This window comes from Neophocaena asiaeorientalis, unplaced genomic scaffold, assembly GCF_003031525.2.
Source record: "Neophocaena asiaeorientalis asiaeorientalis breed wild unplaced genomic scaffold, Neophocaena_asiaeorientalis_V1.1 scaffold388, whole genome shotgun sequence".
Classification (NCBI taxonomy): domain Eukaryota; kingdom Metazoa; phylum Chordata; class Mammalia; order Artiodactyla; family Phocoenidae; genus Neophocaena; species Neophocaena asiaeorientalis.
In genome coordinates this window covers 1048866-1076826 of record NW_020172738.1, presented here as the reverse complement: position 1 = coordinate 1076826, position 27961 = coordinate 1048866, and the positions used below count along the sequence as shown (strand labels likewise).

Below are 27961 nucleotides of genomic sequence, written 5' to 3'. Positions count from 1 at the left end.
CTTTTGTTTACTCTTCAGAATCTCCAGGTAGTGTTTTTCGCCAGAATTTATAGTTGTTAACCTAATTTGTTTCTTATTTATTTATTTAATTTTTATTAGTAAAATTTAAAAAAATTGAAGTATAGTTGATTTACAATATTAGTTGTAGGTGTATAGCATAGTGATTCAATATTTTATAGATTATATTCCATTTAAAGCTATTACAAAATAGTGGCTTATTTCCCTGTGCTGTATAATATATCCTTGTTGCTTATTTATTTTATACATAGCAGTTTGTGTCTCTTAATCCCAAACCTCTATCTTGCCCTGCCCCCCTTCCTTCTCCCATGGTAACCCCTAGTTTGTTCTCTATGTTTGTGAGTCTGTCTCTGTTTTGTTATATACATTTGTTTGTGTTATTTTTTGGATTCCACATGTAAACGACATCATACAGTATTTGTCTTTCTCTGACTCATTTCACTATGTAGGTCCATCTGCGATGTTGCAAATGTCAGAATTTCACTCTTTTTTATGACTGAGTAGTATTCCACTGTATGTATACACCACATCTTCTTTATCGGTTCATCTGCTGAGGGACACATAGGTTGCTACCATGTCTTGGCTATTGCAAATAATGCTGCTATGAACATTGGGGTGCATGTATCTTTTCAAATTAGTGTTTTCATTTTTTAAGAATATATACCCAGGAATGGAATTCCTTGATCATATGATAATGCTATTTTTAGTTTTTTGAGAAACCCCCATACTGTTTTCCACAGTGGCTGCACCAGTTTACATTCCCAGCAGTGTATGAGGGTTCCCTTTTTTCCACATCCTTGCCAACATTTGTTCTTTGTGTTCTTTTTGCTGATTGCCATTCTGACAGGGGTGAAGTGGTATCTCACTGTGGTTTTGATTTACATTTCCCTGCTGATTAGCGATGTTGAACATCTTTTCATGTACCTGTTGGCCATCTGCATGTCCTCTTTGTAAAAATGTCTATTCAGGTCTTATGCCCATTTTTATTTTATTTATTTATTTATTTATTTTTTGCAGTACACAGGCCTCTCACTGTTGTGGCCTCTCCCGTTGCAGAGCACAGGCTCTGGACGCGCAGGCTCAGCGGCCATGGCTCACGGGCCTAGCTGCTCCACGGCATGTGGGATCTTCCCGGACCGGGGCACGAACCCGTGTCCCCTGCATCGGCAGGTGGACTCTCAACCACTGCGCCACCAGGGAAGCCCTTTTGCCCATTGTTAAATTGGGTTGTTTGCTTTTTTGATGTTGAGTTGTATGAATTGTTTGTATATTTTGGATATTAACCTCTTATCGATCATATCATTTGCAAATATTTTCTCCCATTCAGTAGGTTGGCTTTTTGTTTTGTTGATGATTTCCTTTGTTGTGAAACAGCTTTTAAGTTTAATTAAGTCCCATTTGTTTCTTTTTGCTTTTATTTCCTTTGCCTTAGGGGACAGACCCAAAAAAATATTGCTACAATTTTTGTCAAAGAGTGTTCTGCCTATGTTTTCTTCTAGGAGTTTTCTGGTATCTGGTCTTACATTCAGGTCTTACATTAATCCATTTTGAGTTTAGTTTTGTATTTGCTGTTAGAAGCTATTCTAATTTTATTCTTTTACATGTAGCTGTCCAGTTTTCCCAGCACTACTTATTGAAGAGACTTTTTTCTCCGTTGTATATATTCTTGCCTCCTTTGTTATAGATTTATTGGCCATAAGTATGTGGGTTTATTTCTGGGGTTGCTTTTTGGTTCCATTGATCATGTGTCTGTTTTTGTGCCAGTACCATCCTGTTTTGATTACTGTACCTTTGTAATATAGTCTAAAGTCAGGGCGTGAGATTCCTCCAGCTCTGTTCTTCTTTCTCAAGATAGTTCTGGCCAATTTGGGGACTTTTTTGTTTCCATACAAATTTTAAAATTATTTGTTCTAGTTCTGTGTAAAATGCCATTGGTAATTTGATAGGGATTGCATTGAATCTGTCGATTGCCTGGGTACTATGGTCATTTTAACAATATTAATTCTTCCAATCCAAGAACACGGTATATCCTTCCATTTGTTTGTGTCATCTTTGGTATCTTTCATCAGCGTCTTATAGTTTTCAGAGTACAGATCTTTTGCCTTGTTTGGTATGTTTATTCCTAGGTATTTTATTCTTTTTGATGAAATTTTAAACGGGTTTTTTTTTTTCTGCTTTCTCTTTCTGATAGTTCATTATTAGTGTATAGAAAAGCAACAGATTTCTGTATATTAAGCTTGTATCCTGCAACTTGACTGAATTCATTTATTAGTTCCAGTAGCTTTTTGGTGGAGACTTTTGGGTTTTCTGTGGCGTTGTCATGTCATCTGAAAATAGTGACAGTGTTACTTCTTTGCTTCTAATTTGAATGCCTTTTATTTCTGTTGATTGCTCTGGTTAGGACTTCCAATACTATGTTGAATAGAAGTGGTGAGAGTGTGCATCCTTGTCTTGTTCCTAAATTTTGTGGGAAGACTTTTAGCTTTTCACCATTACATATGATGTTGGCTGTGTGTTTGTTGTAAATGGCTTCTATTATATTGTGATATGCTCCCTCTATACTCACTTTGGTGAGAGTTTCTATCATTGATGGATGTTGAATTTTGTCAAATGCTCTTTCTGTGTTTATTGAGATGATCCTGTGATTTTTTTCCCCTTCCTTTTGTTAATGTGGTATATCACATTGATTGATTAGTGAATGTTGAACCATCCTTGCTTGCATGCCTGGAATAAATCCCACTTGATCAGGGCGTATGATCCTTTTTATATATTGTTGGAATTAGGTTGCTAATATTTTGATGAGGATTTTTACATCTATATTCATCAAAGATACTGGCCTGCAGTGTTCTTCTTTTTGTATTGTATTTTGTCTGGTTTTGGTATCAGGGTAATGATGGCCTTGTAGAATGAATTTGGGAGTGTTCTGTCCTCTTCAGTTTTTTGGAATAGTTTGACACGGATAGGTATTTCCTCTTCTTTATATGTTTGGTAGTATTGCCCCATGAAGCCATCTGGTCCTGGACTTACGTTTATTGGGAGCTTTTTTTTTTTTAATTACAAATTCAATTTCACTACTAGTGATCAGTCTGTTCAGATTGTTTCTTCCTGATTCAGTCTCGGCACGTTGTATGTTCATAGAAATTTGTCCATTTTTTCTTGTTTGTCCAGTTTGTTGGCACATAACTGTAGAATTCTCGTATGATTTTTTGTATCTCTATGGTATTGGTTGTTATTTCTCCTCTTTCGTTTCTTATTTTATTTGGGTTCTCTCTTCTTGATTAGCCTGGCTAAAGGTTTATCAATTTTGCTTATGTTTTCAGAAAACCAGCTCTTGGTTTCATTGATCTTTTGTGTTGTTATTTTGGTCTCTATTTTATTTATTTCCTCTCTGATCTTTATTGTTTCCTTCCTTCTGCTGACTTTGGTTTTGTTTGTTCTTCTTTTTCTAATTCCTTTAGATGGTAGGTTAGGTTGTTTACTTGAGATTATTCTTGTTTCTTGAGGAAGCCCTGTATTGCTATAAACTTCCCTCTTATAACTGCTTTTGCTGCATCCTATAGATTTTGGAAAGTTGTGTTTCCATTTTTATTTTTCTCAAGGTATTTTTTGATTTCCTCTTTGATTTCTTCATTGAGCTGGGTTTTTTTTAGTAGCATGTTGTTTAGTCTCCATGTGTTTGTGCTTTTTCCATTTTCCTCTCTATAATTGATTTCTAGTTTCATACTGTTGTGGTCAGAAAAAATGCTTGATATAATTTCCATCCTCTTAAATTTGTTGAGACTTGTTTTGTGGTGTTAGCATATGATCTATGCTGGAGAATGTTTCATGTTTTCTTGAAAAGAATGTGTATTCTGCTGGTTTTGAATGGAATGTCCTGTAGATATCTATTATTCCAACTGGTTTATTATGCTGTTTAAAACTACAGTTGCCTTATTGATTTTCTGTCTGGATGATCTGTCCATTGATGTTGGTAGGAAGTTAAAGTCCTCTACTATTATGGTATTATTGTCAGTTTCTCCCTTTGTGTGTGTTAATATTTGCTTTATATATTTAGGTGCTCCTGTATTGGGTGCAGGTATGTTAACAAGTATATATAATATTCTCTTTTATTGATCCCTTTATCATTATATAATGCCTTTCTTTGTCTTTTGTTATAAGACTTTGTTTTAAAGTCTATTTTGTCTGATATGAGTATTGCTCCCCTTGCTTTCTTATTGTTTCCATTTGCATGAAATCCTTTTCTATCGCCTCTCTTTCAGTCTGTGTTTTTAACTCTGATGTGAGTCTCCAGTAAGCAGCATATAGATGTGTCTTGTTTTCTTTTACCCAATTAGCCACCCGATATCTTTTGATGGGAGCATTTAGTTTATTGACATTCAAAGTAATTATTGATTGGTATGTACTTATTGTATTTGTCTGTTCCTTTCTTCTTCTTTTTGTTTCTTCTCTTGTGATTTGATTTTCTTTAGTAGTATGTTTGTGTTCCTTTCTTTCTAGTTTTTGTGTATCTGTTGTAGGCTTTTTGATGTGGTTACCATGGGGTTCATATATGTTGACCTATAACTATACTTACTTGTTTTAAACTGCTAGTCATATAAGTTCAAACACATTCTAAAAGGTCTACCATTTTTACTCCTCCCCCATATTTTGTGTTTTTGATGCCATATTTTATATTTTTATGTTTATCCATTAGCTGTTTGTTATAGTTACAGTTGCTTTTAAAATTTTTTGTCTTTTAATCTTTGTACTACTTTATTTAAGTGGTTGATCTCAGCCCTTACCATTAATTTGCCTTTCCTAGTGGGATTTTTCCTTTCCTACAGATTCTTAGTTCTTGTTATAGCCTTTTCTTTTTACTTAGAAAAGCCCTTTTAACATTTATTTTAGCGTAGGTTTAGTATTGATGAACTCTTTTAGTTTTTGCTTTTCTGAGAAGTTCTTTATCTCTCCTTCAATTTTAAATGATAATGTTGCTGGGTAGAGTGTCCTAGGTTGCTGGTTTTTCCCTTTCAGCCACTCCCTTTTGCCCTGCAGAGTTTCTGCAGAAAAATCATCTGATAGCCCTGTGGGGGTTCCCTTGTACATGACTCTTTTTCACTTGCTGCCTTTAGGATTCTCTCTTTTTCTTAACTTTTGCTATTTTAATTGTGATAAATCTCAGTGTGAGTCTGTTTAGGTTCATCTTATTTGGGTCCTTTTGTGCTTACTGTATCTTCTTAAGGTTTGGGAGTTTTTCAGCTGTAATTTCATCAAATACATTTTTGACCCTCTTCTCTCTCATTTCTCCTTCTGGGACTTCTATAATGTGAATGTTGGTGTGCTTGATGTTATCTCAGAGAGCTCTTAAATTGTTCTCATTTTTTTTTTTTGCGGTACGCAGGCCTCTCACTGTTGTGGCCTCTCCCGTTGCGGAGCACAGGCTCTGGACGCGCAGGCTCAGCGGCCATGGCTCACGGGCCCAGCCGCTCCGCGGCATGTGGGATCCTCCCGGACCGGGGCATGAACCCGTGTCCCCTGCATCGGCAGGCGGACTCTCAACCCCTGCGTCACCAGGGAAGCCCCTGTTCTCATTTTTAAAAGTTGTTTTTCATTTTGCTTTTCTTATTGAGTGATTTCCGTTATTCTATCTTCCAGATCACTTCTACATTCTTCTGTTTCACTTAGTCTGCTACTCATTCCTTGTAGTGTGTTTTACCTTTCAGTTGTTGTATTCTTCAGTTCTCACTGGTTCTTTTTTATATTTTCTAGCTCCTTGTTAACAGTCTCACTGTTTGTCTATTCTTTTCCCTAATTCAGCTAGCATCCTTATTACTGATGCTTTGAATTCTTTATCTGGTAAATTGTATATTTCTGTTTCATTATTTTTTTTTCCCAGGGATTTTCTCTTGCTCTTTCAATTGAGAACAGTTCCTCTGTCTTTTCATTTTGCTTAACTTTCTCTGTCTCTGTGAATTTAAGTGAACTAGTTACCTATTGCAGTCTTAAAGGGGTGTCCTTATGTGAGAGCGTCCCTGTACAGCGTGTGTGTGCCCAGTGCCTTTAGTGGGAGAACTGGATTTGTTGTGAACAGGAGTCAGCATCTTTCTTTGGGGTGTGCTGGCAGCTGTCACCTTGGTAGGAGGTGGGGCTGGAGATGGAAAGGCTAGGGCGGAGCCAGCTGTGAGGCAGGACTTCCCCTCTGCTCTGTGACCATTACTGCCTTATTGTGGGGTGGGGTTGGATCTCAAGATGATGGAGCAGAAGCCCTGAGGTTCTGGTCTGAGCTGGCTCTGTTCCGTTTAAGTGTGCGTTCTCCCCTCTCTCAGCATTGGCACCCTTGCCCCAGAGGGGGCCAGTGCTAGAGCAAGAGGGGCCTGTGTGGGCTCTCAGCTCATGATAGGGTGCAGGCCATGGTGAGATGGCTGCTGTCACAGATTGGAACTGCCCCCACGTGCTGCCTGTGTAAGTGCCAGCAGCGGCCGCCTCTGCCATGCTGAGACACCACCCTGGGTCCCAGTTGCCTCTGTGTCCCACAGCCAAGTTCTCTTCCCACTTGTGGTAGCCCTTGCTCCAGTGTGGAGCTGTGAGGTGAAGTAATTGTGGCTCTGGTGTACACTCAGCTCAGGCTAGGAAACGTGCCAGTGCAGTTGTGGGAAACTGGGCAGCCACTGGAGCAGTCCTTGTTCTGCTCTCTCCGCCCTGCTTAGGAAGCAAGCCAGCACTTGCACCCTCCTCATGAGTGGAATCCAGGCTTCCCACAGCTCTCCTGTTACTCCTAGTAGCCCTCCAACTAGCCAAGGGAGCTTGTCTTCCCTAGGTTGGACCCAAAACACTTGCTCCCCAGGGTGGATCTCTGCCTGTGTATTCTTACTTTTCCTCTAAATCCCCTCCCAGTGGCGCAAGTTCTGACCTGATTGCTTCTCTTCCCTTCCTACTGGATTCCATGTGGATCTTTCTTACAGCCTTGGCTGTACAGGAGTCTTTCTGCCAGTTTCCAGTTAGTTTTCAGTGAGAATTGTTCCTCATGTAGATGTATTTTTGATGTGTTTGTGGAGGGAGGTGAGTTCCACATCTTCCTACTCCACCATCTTGATTGATCCCCCCCAGTTTGGTTTTAAGTCATTTTTCCAGCTTCACTGCCAAGCATGGGCTCTTCTGACTTACCATTTTCATCAGGAATTCACATGGTATGATATTGAAAAAATCTTTAGTAAGAGATGAGACCTGGAAGGTAGGTGTATTAGTCAGGGTTTTAGAGAAACAAAACCACTAGGACATGGATATGGAAAGGTATTTATCATGAGGACTGGCTCATGCAGTCATGGAGACTAAGAAGGCCCGTGGTCTGCTGTCTGCAAGCTAGAGACCTAGGAAAGCAGGTGGTGTAATTCAGTGAGTCTGAAGGACTGAGAACCAGGGGGCTGATGATGTACATTCCAGTCAAGGTCTGAAGGTCTGAGAACCAGGAGTGCCGAGGGCAGAAGTTCAGTGTCCCAGCTCAAGTAATCAGACTGGAAGGGCCAAATTCTTCCTTTCTCTGCCTTTTTGTTTTACTCAGACTCTCAACATACTGTATGATGCCTGCCTGCATTAGGGAGGGTGAACTGCTTTACTGAGTCCACCTATTCAAGTGCTAATTTCATCCAGAAACATTTTCACAGGTAGACTGAAATAATGTTTAGCCAAATATCTGGGCACCCTGTGATCCAATGAAGTTAACACATAAAATTAACCATTACAGGGCTTCCCTGGTGGCGCAGTGGTTGAGAGTCCGCCTGCCGATGCAGGGAACACGGGTTCGTGCCCTGGTCTGGGAGGATCCCACATGCCGCGGAGCAGCTGGGCCCGTGGGTCATGGCCGCTGGGCCTGTGCGTCCGGAGCCTGTGCTCCGCAATGGGAGAGGCCACAGCAGTAAGAGGCCCGCGTACCGCAAAAAAAAAAAAAAAAAAAAAAAAGAAAGAAAAATAAAAAATTAACCATTACATTGGATTAGATTACAGAGTTGCATTGAGGAACCCTTAAGGGTTTTGGAAATGCTGTTCATAAACTATCTTCTGTGTTTTAGGTGAAACATGGATTGAGGAAAAGAGATAAGTCGTTGAGAGACCTGTTAAGAATCTTGTCATCTTTAGGCTACGCTATTGCAACAATCTGAATTCAGACAGTGCTAATCAAGTTGGAAAGGAAGGAATCTGTTTAGGATACATTTTGAAGACAGAATAGACAAAATACGGTAATAGAGTATTATTAATGGAGAGAAAGAATTTAGATGACTGCTGTTTGCTGCCTACCGATGATAATGATGTCATTAATCTGGATGCAGTATGCAGGCAGAAAATCTGGTTTGAGGACAATAATAACTTGAATTAGAAACATGTTGCATTCAGAGCACTTGCCAATATTATTCAACGGGAAGTTGGAAAGTTAAAGGAGAATTTCAGAGAGAAGGGTTGGAGATGTAGATTTAAAACTCTTTAACAGAGAAGTGAAATGAGTCTTAATAATAGAACATTGCAAATGGTAGGAACTGAAGAGGTAAGTGAAAGAAGAGGAGTCATCAAGGAAATTTGAGAATTGCAGAGAGAGTTAGAAGAACCAGGAGACTGCTGTGTCCTGGATGTCACTGGAGAAGAATGTGTAGTCCAAGGGGCTGATCAGTGGCATCCTTTTCTGGGGTGGCCTAGAAGAAAATAACTGAGACTATACCATTGTTCTGGTGATGAGGATTTTCCTCCCTAGGAATACTGAAAGCTTTATTTCATTGTAGAGATGAGGGCAAACGTCATATTCCCAGGGGGATTAAAGAGTATGTCATGGGGAAATAGAGCTTATGAGTCTAGACCACATTTTCAAACTTTGGCAGAGACGGGAATGAGAGAAATAGAATGGTATCTGGTAGCTTGAAGCGTGCAGAATAAGAGCAGGGCCAGGCCCTTGATTTGGATGTATTCTGTTGGGGAGGCTACCGTGGAGAGAATAATGAGTATGACAAAGTTCTAGAGTAGATAGATAAAAATTGGATAAAGAGGGCTTCCCTGGTGGCGCAGCGGGTGAGAGTCCGCCTGCTGATGCAGGGGACATGGGTTCATGTCCCGGTCCAGGAGGATCCACATGCCACGGAGTGGCTGGGCCCGTCAGCCATGGCCGCTGAGCCTGTGCGTCCAGAGCCTGTGCTCCGCAATGGGAGAGGCCACAACAGTGAGAGGCCCACGTACCAGAAAAAAAAAAAAATTGGATGAAGAACACACCTTGAGGAGATTGTCAACACGTAGGGACGTTTCTTCCTCTCATACAGGATGAGAGGAGAGGATAGATGAAATCATAGAGAGCTTTTGTCAGAAAGAAGAGTGAGTCCATGTAGGGGAGAGTTGGGAATTGAAGGCATTGACTGTAAATGAGAGAGTTAAGGGTTAGGTTGACACTTCCTCTTCCAGCTATAGCATAGAAAATAATTGGAAACCAATCTTCCTTCTGAGAACAACTAGAAAAGCTCACTACCACCCTCTCTCCCCCAGCAAAGGAAAATAAAAAAGAATTGAAGGTATTTGAGAGGTGATAAGAATGAATATCTAGGAGAGAATAAAGGCTTAGGGAGATAAGGCTAGTGTTTCGTGTTGTTTGTCTCCTACAGATGTTTACTAATTTTTGGAGGGATCAGCTGAAAGACTTAGAAGCTGAAAAACTGAGTGGTGAATTTGATAATCTTTTAGGGCCAGAGAGAAAAGGATTAGAATTTAGGCCCTGCCCAGGTTGGGAGTGTGTGGCCCTGGTGAAACAGTCTTATTTGGGATTGGTAGATACACCTACAAGTAAGGGTGACTGCGTGTATATAGGCCTTTAAAGGAGTTGTAACTCTACTTTGAATACATTTAAACCCTGAAAAAAGGTTAAGGTAATTTGTTTTATTTGTCTTAGGTGCTTGGCAGAAGCAAATGTAAATCCTGTTTGAAAGATGATAACATTATACTAGACCTCAAATTATTACTAGAAACATTTTGAAAGTATAATGTCCAGCCCATAATAATAAAAAAGAAAATCAGGCACATGATCAAACAACACAAACAAAATCAAACAGAAGAAACAGAAGGTAATATTAGATCAATAGGGACCTCTGATATTGGAGTTTTTAGGAGCCAACTTTAGTATAGCTATTCTTACCTTGTGCAAAGAGATAAAAGATTCACCATTTTCCACAGAGAACTGAATACTTTTGAAAGAATGATATGGAAAATCTAGACTTGAAAACATAATAACTGAAACTAGGAACTTGATGGGTTCAACAGAAGATTAGATATAGCTGAAGAGAGAATTAATGAAGTGGAGAATTATTGAAGCAATTGAGGGAGACATTAAGACTTTGAGAAGGTCAAAAGTGTGTAATTGGAGTCCCAGACAAGGGGTTGAGAGAGAATGGGGCAGAAGTGATACTGAAGGAAATTTGCTGAAAGCTTTCCATAACTGTTGAAACTTATCAAGCAATAGATTCTCAAAACATTACTAAGACCATGCAGAATAAAAAGAAATCCATACCTTGGTATATTGTATAAACCTGTAGATAACCAAAGACAAAGAAAAAAATTTCAAAAGCTGTCTAGAGATGGGGAGAGGGAATGAAGTATACTTTCAAAGAACCAACAAGTAGACTAATGGCTAACTTCTCAGCAGACACAATGGAAGCCAGAAGACGATGGAATGATATCTTCACATTAGAGAAAATAACTGTCAATCTAGAATTTTAAAACCTGTGATAATATCCTACAAAAATAAAGATGAAATACAGATATTTCAGACTTGACAGTTTTTCAGTTGCACTAGCCACTCTTTAAAATGTTTGAAAGACAAATGTGGCTAGTGGCTACTTTATTGGGCAGCACAGATATTGAAAATTTCCATCATTTCAGAAAGGACAGCATTGCTATAGATATTAAGAAAACCATGAGGATATTTTGAAGAACATCCATGCCCTCCCCCTCAAAAAAAGGGGAAGCTTTAGGTGATATTGACAAATGCTTAAAAAATGCAAATTAACAAAACTGATCTAAAAAGAAATTTAAAAATTGAAACTATTTAAATGTTAATTTTTGTGTGTGTGTGTGTGATGTCTGCCTTTAGTATCAGGGAGAATACTATCCCCATAGAATTAATTGGGGAGTATTTCTCCTACTTTTTTAGAAGAGTTTGAAAAGGATTGGTGTTATTTTTTCTTTCTGTTTGGTAGAATTCACCAGTGAAGCTACCTGGGCTTTTTTTATTGGAAGATTTAAAATTACCAGTTTAATTTCTTTATTTTTTATATGTCTATTTAAATTTTCTATTTCTTCTTAAGTCAGCTTCAGTAATTTGTGTTCTTCTAGGAATTTATCCATTTCATCTAAGTTGTCTAGTTGGCATAAAGTTGTTCACTGATTCCCTTATAATCATTTTCATTTCTATAAAGTTAGTAGACCTGTCCCCTTTTTCATTCCTGTTTCTGTGATCATCCTGTGGAGGTGGAATGGACCCCTTCCCAATTAGTAGGATGTCTATACTGATTGCACTCTGTACGTCAAGAGAATCTGAGAGAAAATTTATCACTCACCCGGGAGACTCCTGGGGAGAGAAGGGTGGGTATAAGCATCTCTGGCCTGGCTTGAGCCAGAGGGAAGGAGTGAGTTTGGCCTTTATAAAGGTTAGGGGACTGAAGATGTGAAGGTCCCATGTGCAGGCTGGGGATTTATGAAATGTGAATTTCCCTCTCGTGCCAAAAAAGGTGGGGATGTAATGGACTTTCTTATCAACCTGTCCAGGTTGGTCAAAGGGGAAGGGGGAGGTGAGGCTTAAGGTAAATTAGTGGTCAAACATCAAAAAATGGAGTCAGACTCTTTATTACAAATTGTAAATTTTGGTTAAATTTTTTTTTGCAATTTTTGATTTTTCTTCAGATTGGATAATCTTGATTGATCTGTTTTTCCATGTTTATTGATTCTTTCTCCTGTTAGCTCAAATATGCTGTTGAGTTCCTCCAGTGAAATTTTCATTTCAGTTGTTCTATCTTTCAACTTGGAATTTCCATTTGGTTCTTTTAAAATAATTTCAATCTCTTACTGATATTTTTTATTTGATGGATCATTGTCATCATAGTTTCCTCTAAAGATGGTTTCTTTTAGTTCTTTGAACATATTTATAATAGCTGCTTTGAAGTCTTTGTTGCCTGAATCTAAAATCTAGGCTCACTTAGAGATAATTTTTATTGAAACTATCCCCTGCCCCATTGTATGGGTCAGACTTTTCTGGTTTTTTTTTTTTTTGCATATCTTATAATTTTTGTTGAAATCTGGATGTTGTTGATAATATATTCTGCATTCTGATTCCTTTTCCTCCATAGTTGGAGGTGGTTGCTCTGTTTGTTTAGCGGCTTGCATGGGCTAATTCCGTGGAGTCTGTTTCTCTCATGGTGTGTAGCTAGCTGCTCATGTCTCTGCTCAGTTCTTTTTTTCTTGTTTTTATTTTTAAGCATGACTTTCTGATCGTTGCCCTTGAGTCAGCATATCTTAGTGGTCAGCTTATGATTAGTCAGAAGTTGTGTTTAAACTCCTTGAAACGATGAGGCCCCCACCCTTTGTCAGTGGTCCTGGTGAGACTTGGGAAATGCATTCAAAATTAAGGCAGTTTACAAGTCTGCCCTGGCTTTTGCTTTCTGTATCTGCAAGGCTCACGTTCATCCAGGGATGAATAGCTCTCTAGGACCCACTCATTTCGCTCCTGTATGTTTACAGTCTTGAGCATACACGCAGCAGGAAGATGTAGATTCTTACAAGACGCACTTTGGTTGTCTCATGCCCTGATTCTCCCTGTTATATTTCTGGTTGGTCTCTTGATCTGTTGCTTGCCCTAACTGGTATTACAAACCAGACTAGCTGTGATATTGTCCTTCCCTGATTTTTTGCCCCTTAAATCACTATTGTTGTTAAAAATGCCTGTGGGCGTGGACGACTTCTCGCTCTGCTCCAAATAAATTTAGCTCTCTCTGGCAGTGGGGTTGCCAGTCATTACAGCTTGCCCTGCCCTAGTAGGACTTCCACATCAAGAAACTGGGGGTAGGTGTAGGATGGTGGGAGCCCTAGGCTAAACCACCATACATTTCCAGTTGTTACTGAGATTCAGTAGATTTTTCTTGAATAAACACTTCTCAATTTGTTGTATGTCTTCGGTTAATATCCAGATCCTTAAATGGTTGGTTTTGATAATTTTGTCCATTTTTATTGTTGGGGATAATATTTGTCAAACTCCTCATTCAAGCATTCTGGGGGTTCTTTCCCCTGCCTTCTCTCTCAGTTTCTCTGTCTCATTTTTAAACATTTAAATTTTATTAATACTAAATTTTATTTCAGAATATGTTATGAAGTAGGGATCTATTGGCTATTTTTTAAAAAATGGCATTAAGTAGTGTTTTAACATTACTTAACTATTTCATGTGTTTCCCAATTATTTGCAATGTATATTTTTTATTTTTAAATTTCAGTGAGATTTATTTTGATCCCATCCTTTTTTTTCTTTATTCCATTTTTATATCCTCTTTCACATGTTTTTACCATCTCTCGCTTTCCGTTGGCTCCATCTTAGCTTCTGAATAGGCTTAACCTTTTCTTTCTTTAAACCTCTCATGACTTTATCTCCTTGAGTCTCCTTCACTACCCAGGTTCATAAATTTCTTCTGTTCTTGCTACTCATAAGGCTGAATGAGACTAGGGTAAGGCAAGTGAGATGCCTAGGGCACAAACATTTAAGGAGGCACTTATCTTGGAGTCCTACAAGCATGGGGTTGGCACTTGTGTCACTTAGCTTTCATAACTTTTGTGTCCTAGGTGCCTTGCTTGCCTCACCCTAGTCCTGGCTCTGCTACTCATATTTCTCTCTAGTATATATTTGTTGTAACCTGGTTTTTGTCCCAGATAGTCTTCATTTATTCAAATTTTTGAGCACCTGCTCTGTACTATACATTGGGTCTCAAGACACCACTTCTTTTACCCAGATGCTTTCTTTGTTTACACTTTCTCAAGTCTAGTGCTTTTCCTACATTACTCCTCATTCCTACTCTTTTGTACCATGTGACACTATTAACCATTACTCCCTGTTCATCCTAATCATAGCCCAACTCTTCAGAATGTACAGCTATTTCCATGGCAAGACACCCTCTCTAGGAGCCAGTGGGCAGTTGGGCAGTGTATCATTGGCCCTCATTCTGGAAGCTGGTGAGGATTAGCTGGTGACTTGTGCTTTTAGTGTGTCAGGGTAGGAGTGTCCAGGATTTCTCCAGGGTTAATGGGCCTTCACAACTACATCACTGGGAAGGGAAGGTTGCTTGCTTGTTTGTCTTCTGCTTAGCATCTTGTATTCTTGGAATCTTTCCATCTGCTTCCAGTGCTTTGATACCCAAAGGCAGACTTTGACTCTCTGCTCGGCTGGTCTGGCTTATTCTTGCCGACTTTGTTTCCTGGTTTTCCATTCTTTGCTGATTTATTTTTAGCATGGTTTCCCTGAATGACCCTGCTTTGCTTGGTGTTCTCACTGCTTGCTCATGAAAACAAACTCATCCAGTCATTTAAGGAGTGATTATTGAGCACCTGTTCTATCCTAGGTACTGTGGGAGCCAGTGGGATTATAGTGATGATCTCAACCAAACATTCCTTATCTTCCTGAGCTAGACAGAAAAGTTAGGTGTAAATCACACCTAACTGAGGCATTTGCTGTGAAAAAAGGTTACAAATGCACCTGGCCTAGGACATTTGAGTTGAGATCTCTGTCCCTCCGTCTCACTTGACTGGCAGTAACTCCCCTTAACTTTGAACTCGTGCCTGCGTCAAGCCTTGCTATGAAGCGCCCCATTGTCAATTGGTTTTGGATTGCCTTTTTCCTGCTTGCAGCTTGCTCCAACCCCTTGCCCCACCCAAGGCTGCCATTATTTGTTTTCTTAGTAGTTCCTGCAAACCCTGATCATGAACCTGTCTTCCTTTGGAAGTCGTTGTCTCCCTTGTTTTCTTAGCATCAGACTCTATTGGTTTTTCCCCCTATATCTTTATTAGCTTCTTTATTATGTTTTCTACTTCTCCTTCCTCTTTGCAAAAAAAAGTTGCCCTCACCCAGATTTTGTCCTAGGCCCTCTTCTGCATCACCTTACCCCTTTCTGGCAATCTCTTCCATTCTAGAAAACGTTGGGTTACCATCTTTATGCAAATGGCTGGCTAATTCATCTCTCTAAATTATGCTCCAGTTTTCAAGTTCTTGATGTAGAAGTGTGTATTTCCACGTGTAGAGGCGTATATATAGAGGTATGTATTGCCATGTAGAGGTATATAATACCCCAAGTAGAATTCATCATCTTCTCTAACTTAGTGATGTTATCATCTCCCAATCTCCTTACTTGAAATCTCACACAACTGCCACCTCCTTGCTCTCCTTCAGAAATGCCTGGTTGCCAAGTGGTGCCAGTTTTCCTATGTAATACCACGTTAATGGTCTGTTCGTTTCAGTGTCTGCAGCTGTAACTCTAGTTCAGGCCTTCCTTTCCTTTCACCCAGTCTGTTCTGGTTCTTTCCTGAGGTGCAGCTGCTGCCAGTCTTTCTCAACTCTAGATGACTCTAAATGTGCTATGCCAGGTTAATTTTTCCTGAAACACAACTTTGGTCTGTTGTTCTTCTCTTCCGCTCATTCATGCTTCAGAAATTCCCTACCGCCTTTGAGAAATGGGGCGGGTTTTCTAGACCTCCCAACTTGTTTTATTTTCCTTGCCACTGCCTCCCTTCATATAGGCTGGACTCCATCCAAATGGAATTAATGTGGCAAGAACCTGCCTGTGTTTTTCTGTTTGTGTGTCTATATATTTTTTTCCTTTTGCCAACAGTATGCTTTTCTCACATTCTCAGTTCTTAACATCTTTCCTGAAGCTCTCTTGGATTTCCTGATCTGGAGATACTCTCTTCCATCATATGTACATTACTCATACTTAAAAAAAAAAGTGCTTATCACTCCCCAACTTTTATTAGTTGTTATTTTAATATGAGTTCTATAAGTCTAATTAACTTTTGTATCCCTCACTATGCCTGGTGTATAGTATCTTGCAGAAATAGTTGTTGAATTAAGGAGTGGATGAATGCATTTCTGAATGAAACCAGCAGATGGTCTGGACTCCTCTGTGTGCTTTTTCCACTACCTTGTTGTTTATCTAAGACCATCTGTTTCTCTCTCTTCTTGAAACTTCTTGACTTTATCTCTGAATCTCTTCACTTATCACTAAGTGGCTTGTTACTCTGTCTCTGTTGCTTCTCCTCTCCTGAGTTAGTATTAATTTCAATTTAAAGAAAAATTACATCATTTTGGTGAAGGATGTGTGTGGGAAGTTTAGAGGAAAGGGTTTTAGTGTTCAGAATGACATCTTGATCCACTTTATGGGAAAGCAGGCTGCCCATCCGGATTTTGAGAATTTGCAAGTATAGGCTTGAATCCTGGGCCTGTGGCCAGCAGAGAATAGAAAGTAGATGTAGTGATGACATGTTCAGTGTCCAGGTCAAAGGCCAGGGGGCCAGCTGCAGGGCCCCACATTCCAGTCCGCTGAGCCAGGCAGCTGCCTTGTGTTCCTTAGGAGCAGCTGCCGGAGCTTCTGGTCAGATGACTGGTTTGAAGTGATGGCAGGTAAGAGTAGGGAAGTAGATGTCTAACTACAGTAGTCCCAGATTTTGAAAGCTAGTGAATCATCTGTAGTTCCGTGCATAGTTTTGGACATCTGGTTGTGGCAGTGAATTAGGTTATGTTGATGAATTCTAAGGAATTGATTTATTTGATTTTGTAGAAGAACGTCATTTGTCTAAGGTTAAACTTAGTAAATGCCGCATCTCTTGAGCCCTAGTTTAGTACCTATTTCATTATAGACTTTAGATTCTAGATCTTTATACCATTTTTCAAAACCATATTCCCTCCTGCTCTTGTACATTCCACTAGCTGAATAGAACCTCAGAACTCCTTAATTTCAACCTCATTGCCCTATTTGTGGAGATTTTTAGTTGAAGGGGCCCCAACAAGCAGGCTGGTGATACCCGTGAGGTTGAAGACCTTGAAAAGCAACTCAGGACAGATGGTGTGCTTGACTAACTGCCTAGGAGAAAGTGACGCCAGGACCCAGCAGGGATACCACATTGCCTTTGCCATCCAAGTCCTGAATTTCCCAGAGCGCAGAGGAGGCTTCAGGTTAACAGTTCTTCAGTCACCCCTCTCTCTTTGGTTTCAGCTAGTGACAACTGAGCTGATCAAGGCCAGAAGAACTCTGAGCTGGGCAGTGGAGGCCCTCCTGGATCTAGAGAGAAGAGGAGACCGTGGAACCAGTAATGAGCCATCCTGACTACCGGCTGAACCTCCGGCCCCTGGGGACCCCCAGAGGTAGCAAAAGGAAAATGGAATCTGCTCTAGCAACTGGAGACCTGAACTAAAGTGGAATGGAGGTGCAGGGCGGGTCTTAGGACTGAGGGAGACTGTAATTCTCTTGGTGGCCTGTTCAATATTCTCCTGTGTTATTTACTTTAGAATTGTGTGTTTTCTTGCTGTCGTAATTTATTGTTATATTGATGACAGTTGTTTAATCTCCTCTAGAAGAGGGATGATCTTTTAGTAATTCCTATTTTTAAAAGTTTGTGTCTTTAACCAGCAAAGCATACTGAACCCATTATTCGGGTTATGTTCCATGTATATTGTGGTGCTGATTTAAAATTCAGGTCTCAAATCTGTGTACATTTTATTCATGTTTCCTTATCAATTTTTCCTCTTTATGACTATTTGAAATCATTATCAGGGAATTTTATTATGTTTTGGTCTTTCTAAATAAGAAAAAAAAGGTGAAATATCTCCAGTTTTGGAGATAGACGTTTGAGTAGAGTTCATTGATGCCTCATGTTTCTAGGCGCATCCTCTTTGGCTGGCCCACGTGGTGTTGGTGCTTCACCAGGTGACAAAAAGTCAAAGAGCAAGACCATACGAGGGAAGAAAAAAAGCATATTTGAAACCTACCTGTCCAAGGAGGATGTTTCAGAAGGCTTGAAGAGAGGAACACTTATTCAGGTGCTTAAAATATACTAGAAGGTTATTCCTTGAATATGTGGAATCAGAAGTAATCGATTACTCATTGAAACTGTTCATTTTTCTCTGCTGTGTGCTTTGAGAGAAATGATGACATAACAGGCCCAGGGCTTCCCACTTCTCAGACCTGCAGTATAACTAGAGGTGATAAGTGCCACCAGACTGTGACAAAGTGCTCTGAGGTTTGAGAGAAGGGAGCCATTACTTCCAGTTAGGGTTGTCTAGGAGTGCTTTATTGGAAGGGATATATTAGAGCCAGGCCATGGATTGGTACAGTTTGAATAAGTGGAGAGAAAGAGCTTTACAAGGGGACCAGTGCGAACTGCTAAGAGAGAAGTGGGATATAGCGTGTGGCCATAAGAAACATTGATAGGTCAGTTTGCCTGGAGCACATGGATGCTGCCTGACAGAGAATAAGCTTGAAAAGGAAACAGTTAATAGCAGCAGACAATATTTGTTGAGTGCTTTATAGTTTACAAAATATTTTTACAAGCTAATTCAGCAGTTTGACTCAGCAAACATTCAGCCATCCGCTGTGAACCAGGAACAGTTTATGTAGTTAGGAGCACACAGCGTGGCTGCTCCCGAGATGAAGGTGGATGAGACTGACTTTCTGTACTTTGAGCCTGCAGCCCAGTAGTGGAGCAGGCAGTCGTGTGAACAGATGATTTGAGGATAAAGGGTAAGTGCTCAGATAAAAGTGTGACCACTTACTGGAGAAGGTTGGGGGAAACGCGGAAACTGTAGGAGATGACACGTGCGGTGAATATTGAAAGATGACTCATTTGGGTCTATTAAATGAGTGTTATGTGTGTGGGAAGGGAGTTATGGAAAGGTAGTGACACTAATGAAGACACGAACTATGAAACAATGTGGAGTGAGGCAGCTTAGGTCTCTTTAGGCGTGAAATCTGAGGCAGGTAGTAGGCAATGGGATCGAGAGGGAGGCGAAGCCACATATTCTTTGAATTAGTCTATTTTATAATTCTTAGTTTAGTATAGAAACATTGCCATGTGTTACCTGGCTTGCTTGAAGATGTCGACTGTGTTCCATTTTCTCTCAGTCCGAGTGTCCAGCTTCTATATTTGTGTTCGGGGCTGGAGATCCAGCTAATTAACAGATACTGTCATCTTCTTTTCCTTTTTATCACCTTTTGTATTTACCTGTGGTCACGTGCACATGTGCTTAATATAGACTCTTGAATGAAAATTTGTTTTAAACAAATTAATTAGTTGCTCGCTCTGATTTCAGAGGTACAGTTGGTTTTTTTTTTTTTTAAAGCTTCCCTTGATTTCTTTGATAAGGTCTCTCAGGAAAGTTAAAGCTTCAGTTGGACATTTGTTCATTCATTAATCCATTCATTTGCTGTTTATCGTTCAGCACACATACTGAACTCCATTTTATCTGCAGGTTTCTTGGCCCTCATCTTATTCTGTGTATGAGGACCTGTTGTGCTTTTCCCATTCTCATCTCCTGCCGTTCTCTTCCAGGTACACTCTGCTCAATTCACCCTGATCTTCGAAACTTTGCCAGTAAAAACTCTGCTCTTTGATTCCTCTGTGACTTTGTACATACTGTTCCTGGTGTTAGGAATGCTTTCTCCCACTATCTTCATGTAATTGTGCTTGACCTTACCTAAATGTTACCCCCTTTATGAAGCCTCACTTTAATTCTCCAAGCAGAATTGGCCATTACCACTTTCCTGAAGCCGACATTTTTGTTTACCCTTTATTCTAAACTTATTATCATTTCTTGGAATTTATATTTCCTCAGATAGACTGTTCACTTCCTTGTGGGCATGGTCATGTTTTATTCCCACAGATTAGCCCAATGACTGGCATTCGATTGATGCTTAATAAATTTATATCGAATAAATCTTTATTTACTGACTGAATAAAGGATCAAGGTACTGTCTTTGAAGAAGAATGAGAGGATCCTCTGTTGTTATGACTTGGAAGAAAAATTGTTTATAAAATTTACAGAGATAGGCTCAGGAAACTATTCTGCAGTGGTATTATTTTTGCTCCCTCGTATTAATTTTTGCTTTTGAAGCAACTCTTTGCTAATGTTAAAAAAAAAAAGGTGATCAATATAACAACTCTCATTCCCAGGAGTTTGTAAGTGATTCCTCCTGGCCTGTGACATCATGAGACTCTGCAGCCAGAGCCTCCCCCCACAGATGAGAACAGTTGTTCTTTGCAGATGGGAAAAGGAATGGGTTCCAGATATGAGGTCACCGTGTGAAATATACAACACTGTAAATAAGATTTTCATAGGCAGAGAAACAGAGTCCATCTGTGCAGGCCTTAATGGGTAAGGTAAAAGGCTAGTCAAGAAAAGAAATTTGAATGCTGTTGGAGAAAATTAAACTTATTAAATATATATATTAGATGTAAGCATTTGTTAGCTTTTGTATACAAACTTAAGTATATTGTGACATCCTTTTTCTTTCCCCAAAGAAACTTTTATTGAAAGATGAGATGTTTTTATTTTTTAATTTTTATTTACTTATTTTTTTAACAGATCTTTATTGGAGTAGAATTGCTTCACGGTACTGTGTTAGTTTCTGTTGCACGACAAAGCGAATCAGCCATATGCACACACATGTCCCCATATGCCCTCCCTCCCATCCTCCCTATCCCACCCCTCTAGGTCATCGCAGAGCACCGAGCCGATCTCCCTGTGCTCTGATGCTGCTTCCCACCAGCCAACTATTTTACATTCGGTAGTGTATATACGTCAATGCTACTCTCACTTTGCCCCAGCTTCCCCATCCCACCCGATGTCCTCAAGTCCATTCTCTATGTCTACCTCTTTATTCCTGCCCTGCAACTAGTTTCATCAGTACCGTTTTTTTTTTTGATTCCATTATATATGCGTTAGCATATGGTATTTGTTTTTCTCTTTCTGACTTGCTTCACTCTGTATGACAGACTCTAGATGCATACAACTCACTACAAATAACTCAATTTCGTGTCTTTTTACGGCTGAGTAATATTCCGCTGTATGTATGTGCCACATCTTTATCCATTCATCTGTCAATGGACATTTAGGTTGGTTCCGTGTCCTGGCTATTGTAAATAGTGCTGCAATGAACATTGTGGTACATGACTCTTTGAATTATGGTTTTCTCAGGGTATATGCCCAGTAGTGGGATTGCTGGGTCATATGGTAGTTCTATTTTTAGTTTTTTAAGGAACCTCCATATTGTTCTCCATAGTGGCTGTATCAATTTACATTCCCACTAACAGTGCAAGAGGATTCCCTTTTCTCCACACCCTCTCCAGCATTTATTGTTTCTAGATTTTTTGATAATGGCCATTCTGACTGGTGTGAGGTGATACCGCATTGTAGTTTTGATTTGCATTTCTCTATTAATTAGTGGTGTTGAGCATCTTTTCATGTGCCTCTTGGCCATCTGTATGTCTTCCTTGGTGAAAGGTCTATTTAAGTCTTCTGCCCATTTTTTGATTGGATTGTTTGTTTTTTTGATATTGAGATGCATGAGCTATTTGTATATTTTGGAGATTAATCCTTTGTCTCTTGTTTCATTTGCAAATATTTTCTCCCATTCTGAGGGTTGTCTTTTTGTCTTGTTTATGGTTTCCTTTGCTATGCAAAAGCTTTTAAGTTTAATTAAGTCCCGTTTGTTTATTTTTGTTTTTATTTCCGTTACTCTAGGAGGTGGGTCAAAAAAGGTCTTGCTATGGTTTGTGTCCAAGAGTGTTTTTCCTATGTTTTCCACCAAGAGTTTTATAGTGTCTGGTCTTACATTTAAGTCTTTAATCCATTTGGGGTTTATTTTTATTATTATTATTATTATTTTTTGTGGTACGCGGGCCTCTCACTGTTGTGGCCTCTCCCGTTGCGGAGCACAGGCTCCGGATGCGCCGGCTCGGCGGCCATGGCTCACAGGCCTAGTAGCTGTTCCGCAGCACGTGGGATCTTCCCGGACCGGGGCATGAACCCGTGTCCCCTGCATTGGCAGGCGGACTCTCAACCACTGCGCCACCAGGGAAGCCCTGGGTGGAATGTTCTATAAATATCAATTAAATCTGTCTGGTCTGTTGTGTCATTTAAAGCTTGTGTTTCCTTATTTATTTTCTGTTTGGATGATCTGTCCGTTAGTGAAGTGGGGTGTTAAAGTCCCCTACTGTTATTGTGTTACTGTCGGTTCCTCCGTTTATGTTTGTTAGCATTTGCCTTATGTGTTGAGGTGCTCATATGTTGGGTGCATAAACATTTATAATTGTTATATCTTCTTCTTGGGTTGATCCTTTGATCATTATGTCGTGTCCCTCTTTATCTCTTGTAACAGTCTTTATTTTAAAAATCTGATACAAGTGTTGATGCTCCAGCTTTCTTTTGATTTTCATTTGCATGGAATATCTTTTTTCCATCCCTTCACTTTCAGTCTGTATGTGTCCCTAGGTCTGAAGTGGGTCTCTTGTAGACAGCATATAGATGGGTCTTGTTTTTATATCCCTTCATCCAGTCTGTGTCTTTTGGTTGGGGCATTTAATCCACTTACATTCAAGGTTGTTATCAGTATGTATGTTCCTATTACCATTTTCTTAATTGTTTTGGGTTTGTTTTTGTGTGTCTTTTTCTTCTCTTGTGTTTCCCACCTAGAGAAGTTTCTTTAGCATTTGTTGTAAAGCAACATTAGTAAATTAGGGGTACGATCAGAAGGTTTGAAGATGCCAGCACCAGGGAGGTATAGCAGGAGCCAGTGACATGAACTTCTAAGTATCTGGGGATTTTGATAGAGAATGGGAGAATTTTTAAAGCTGTAGTGGGGAAGCAGGGGGGAAACATTCTTCTTCTGGTCCCTGAGCTATATGGGATAGGAGAGAGAAAATCGGCCCCCTTTGAGAGCACTTGAAGGGAATTGGTCACATCAGGTTTCAGTGGAGGCAAGGAGGCACCAGAGCATTCAGAAAAGAGATGGAGGATTTGGAGCCACCAGTTTCAGGCTTAGGAAAGGGTTGAGGAGGAAAATGAGAGATGAGGGTTTGGGGCACATTAGGCAATGGTTATAGAAATATGGAAATGGAAGTTCTGGACTTATGTATGTAGGTGAGTAAAACAAGACATCTGCTAGAAGTCTCTTTCAGTTACAAGGCCATTTCTTGAGTTGCTTTCCTGACAGCTTCTTCAGGCTGTGGGGATGACCGTGGTCTGCTGTGGACTCTGCTAGAGATTTTTCTTTCTTAGTGTGATCTGTACTCTCAGGGGATCTGTTCCTGAGGTCCAGTTCTTAAGAGTATGCTCCAGTCAAATTGCAAACATTTTTCTTGAACAAGGCATGTGTCCCTCCTTGTGTGCTTTTATATATCAGGAAGTGTGTGATGGACAATCAAGTATAGAATCTTTTTGGTCCTTTTAATAGTTGTTGTTGTTTTTTTTTTTTTTTTTGCGGTACGCGGGCCTCTCACTGTTGTGGCCTCTCCCATTGTGGAGCACAGGCTCCAGACGCGCAGGCTCAGCGGCCATGGCTCACAGGCCCAGCTGCTCCGCGGCATGTGGGATCTTCCCGGACCGGGGCACGAACCCGTGTCCCCTGCATTGGCAGGCGGACTCCCAACCACTGTGCCACCAGGGAAGTCCAGTAGTTGTTCTTTTCAACAGAGTCGAGATATTTTATAATAACTATACATCGAGCATATAACCTTTAAAAATTGCACATCACTGTTATATACCTGTAACTTATATAACATTGTACATCAAACATATCTCAATTAAAAAAAACACAGACAAACAAAATAGAGCAAGATACAGCCCTGAGCAACCTGTTTCTTTCCCCTGAGTCCAGCTGTGGCATCTCTGAGTGCTCTGTAATTAAAGGTACTTTCAAAGCAGAAGGCATTCTCATCTGTATACTTCTTCATGTACTAACCATTCACTGAGCTTGAAGGGATGATAGAAGATTAGCAGTTGAAAAAAAAGGAACTTGGGTCAGAAAATGAATTTTAAAAAATCAGTGAGTTTACTTAATTTATTTGGAGTGTTTATTTCCTCTCACTGGACTGTAAGCTATGAGGGTAGAGCCTGTCTATTATTACTCTCTCTCCATTGTGGCCCCATCACTTAGCATAGTGCCTGTCATGCTAATTGTCAGGAGATATTTGTTGAGTGAGTGGATGAACATTGAGGATAAATATAATAAGCCTTTTCCTCCCTCTCCCAACAAGAAACAGCTGCCCTAAAAGTGAAATTGCAGTGACATTCATAGAAAAGGGACTGGCCTCTGGGAGCTTTGCCTGCCTTACTTCCCAGGCCCTCTGTCTCTTACCCTAATACAGCATGGTGGTAGAAGAGTATTTGCCCTCTTAATCACTCTTGCCTATATTTCCTTTCTGATTTATTTTCAAATTTTACTCCTCCATCAAGGACCAGGTCAGACACCATCTCTGGAGCCTTGCCTAGTGCCCCTAGCTGAAAGTACGCTGTCCCCTCACTTGTGGCATTCTTCATGTTTTACTTTATAAACAAAGACTGAGCTTGGTTCTCACTCTCCCACATTGTCTGTCTCAGGGTCTGGCACATAATCAGAATTCAGTAAATAATTATTAAATTAAGGACTGAATGAGGATTTATAGTAGTCTGTGTGGGATTTAACAGTAATATAAACTGTTGCATGGCAATTTGTAATTTAAACATGGTGTACCAGTGAAAGAAGGAATTATTTTCTGCTTTATCTTATGCCCTCACCTATTTTGTTAATTGTGTATCTTTGAGTTTTTCAGTATTTTAGGGGAGAGATGTTATTTAAAACACTTTCTCAAGACACCCTTTGAGTCTGACTCTTAGGAAAATAACTGCCTCCATCCATGTGTTCCAGTGGCCTTCAGTTGCAGCTGTAAGTGGGGAGGGTTACAGCTTCCTGCAAGAGCCTAAAATACTGAACTGCTGTTGAAGACGGCCCCACCTGCACCCCTGTGCATAAATAGAGGCAGATCCTGACTTCGTGCTGGACTGACGTGAAGTTGAAGGCAGACTGGGTGGCCTGGCTGTTGGAGCCAGGATTCCCACTTACATTAAGAGCTGGTTCTGGACCATTTTGAATTATTGACTCATTCAGCTCTGCAGAGGGGCCAGAGTGAAAAATATGCATCCAGCCCCTCGAGACTAAGTATTCAACCTGGAAGTCAACCTGTATCACTTTGAAAATTGTCACAGAAGCAAGCAATTGTGGGAAGGTCTTACAGAATAAAAAAAGGCCATTGTGTAGTGAGGCATAATCCCCCGTAACCTTGTTCTTAAAGTAAAGGTTTATATTTGAAGACTAGCATGTAAGGGCCCATAAAATCCCAGTAGTTGCCGCTTTCCCACTCCACGCCAATCTCTGTTGCTTCTCACCTCTGCCCATTCACTGCAAGGTGCCAGTGTGAGCTTTTAGTGTTTGATAGAACTCTGATACAGACATCAGTATAAATCATATTTCATGCATTTAATGAATAGTTCTCATACATCTAACTTGTTTCCTAGATCGAATTGTTTAATTAATTTTAAACTTTTTATTGACTAGTAACATATGTATGGAAAGATTGTAAGTGTGTAACTAGTTAAATTTTCACAGGTTTTATTTTTTATTTTAAAGGGTGTATTGAGAATTAATCCGAAGAAGTTTCATGAAGCCTTCATTCCTTCCCCGGTAAGTTCAATAACTTTATAATAAACCCAATGTCACATTTAATTTTTTAGATGTGCTGTAAAACTGAAATCATATATTCTAACTAAAAAACAGAGTAGTAAAACAAAATTGAGGATGGGCAAGGATTTGTTTCAAATTTAAATAAACAAAATTTGCCTTTGGTTAACAGCCCCTTCTGCCAATCTTAAAAATCACACTTCAAATGAAAGGGATGGCATTTGTTACTAGGCTGCAGGGAGCAGCTGAACCCACACAGATACCCACCAGTTCTTGTAATTGGACACCCTTGGTTTATAGCTTAAAAGGATTTATGGGTTTTTCCACTGATTTAAGTTAATCTCTCCTAAACAAATATGCTATGTACTTTCAATCTACTGCATGAGCTATTCTGCAACTTTGTCCAAAAATAATGTGTATTATTATTATTTTTTCTGGTCAGTTTCTCACTTCACTTTTATGCAGGTGATAGGACTTGGTACAAGGCTTTTTACCATTGACTCTTTATAGTCTTTCTTAGGTTCATGACTCATTTTAATAGGCTCTCTCTCATTAAGGGAAGTTCACTCTGACATATAATTAGCAGCAGGTCTCTGGATAATGTTTGATTGTGCAAAGCTGGGAGAGCAGTATTCTTAAATTCTTGGCCTAACTTTTCCAGGATACCATAAATAGGATAGCCATAGAATTAGATTTTTCACAGTGGAAGAGATTATAGGAAGAAACTTCGGCTCATAGATGAGGAAATGGAATACATATATTTCAGTTAACATATTTCATTTTGTGAAATGACAAGTTTAATGAGAATACAAGTTCAGTCATGTACTTCATAGGTATCATTACTGTTGTTGTTTCAACAACCTAAGACCTATTCTGAAGTTCAGTTTTGTCCTTTTTTCCCTTGCCCTTGTCCTGAAGCCAAGGATTCACATTTGTATCTCAAGTTTAGGTCTTACCCACTGGCTTAGATAAAAAATGTCACATGTCACCTTGTTCTCTCTTAGTCATTTTCTGTTCCTGTGACAGAACATGGTATATATTGCTGACCCTGGTGCTTAGATTATAGAATTGAATGTCAGATTTGAGGTAGTAACTTAGCTGCGGGAGCTATTCCATCAAACAGTTTACGTGGGTGTTAGATTTCAGAGTTTGCTCATAAGGTGAAATTCACATTCAATAATCATAAAAATTACCAATGAAAATCTCTTAGGAATATGCCATGTTGGAGAGGGAGTAACCATCTCTCAATAAGTCTAGCATAACCAGCATTTTCTCCACATTAGAAAGGGTGATTGTTTCTTCTTTGGCACACCAGTTGAAGGAGCTCAGTTATACTAGGGGCCCCACTGTGTGATCCCTGCATTGGCAGGTGGACTCTCAACCACTGCGCCACCAGGGAAGCCCAAACATGGATTTTTTAAGCATGAGAATCATACCCAGTGCAGTAAGGAGTTCACCCTGAGAGGTACCTGGGAACTGAGCAGATCGCCCTCCCTGCACACTGAGGTTTGCTCTCATTGATGGGAATGATAAGTGGAACTACATACAGTATTTTGAAAATTTTTCTGCTTGCTTTCTCTCTTTCCTGAGTACACAGTATTGAATTTCTCTAAGTTAGATCCCTATTAGGCCGGCTCCTAACGAGTGTATGGCCTAGGACAAAATACAGATGGAGGCACACATACCTTATATTAAATATTTAAAAGTTATAAATCAGACTAACAAACTGTTAAGTAAAATACATTCATGACAGATAAAATATATTCCTTGCCAAGTATACCTCCATGTACTTGTACTGGGGTTCAGATGTAGAATTCTCAGACTCCTCGGAGCTCCATGCTGAAAGGTGGCTGCATGGAGAGGGTCCACCTCTGGCCTGCCCCTCTTCCCTTCCCAGTTCTTGCTCCCTGTCCCCTCTTTGCTGCCCTCCTGCCTCCTTCCCCGCATTCAGCAAGGGCCCTTGCCCTCTAGGTGAGCATCTTATCCCACATGTCCAAGCTCTGCCCATACCCTTTAGAAATACCCACCCATTAGCCACCTGTCGAGTCTAGGGGTGCCACCTGTGATGTGGTCTGCGTTTGGGAAGATAGACCTGGGGAAGGTGCTTATATATGCCCTGGAAGTGGGCTTGGGGCTGATTACAATCCATTTAGCCTTGAGAACTCCTTACCTGTTGAGGAGGGGTGTGGTCGGAGGAGGGCCAGAGC

General features: G+C 40.1%; 1 protein-coding gene across 5 annotated transcripts in view; it reads left to right on the top strand.

Annotated features, from left to right (window-relative positions):
* DIS3L2 (DIS3 like 3'-5' exoribonuclease 2) overlaps positions 1 to 27961 on the top strand; it is a 370907-nt gene that overhangs the window by 35716 nt on the left and 307230 nt on the right. For all 5 annotated transcript variants that reach the window (XR_003002632.1, XR_003002633.1, XM_024740590.1 and 2 more), the window contains exons 2-4: positions 17259 to 17407; positions 17925 to 18082; positions 25704 to 25757. Coding sequence is in view for 3 of the 5 variants with exons in the window: in XM_024740590.1 (XP_024596358.1) it covers positions 17356 to 17407; positions 17925 to 18082; positions 25704 to 25757 (264 nt within the window). In the remaining 2 variants the exon portion in view is untranslated. The remainder of the gene's footprint in view (positions 1 to 17258; positions 17408 to 17924; positions 18083 to 25703; positions 25758 to 27961) is intronic.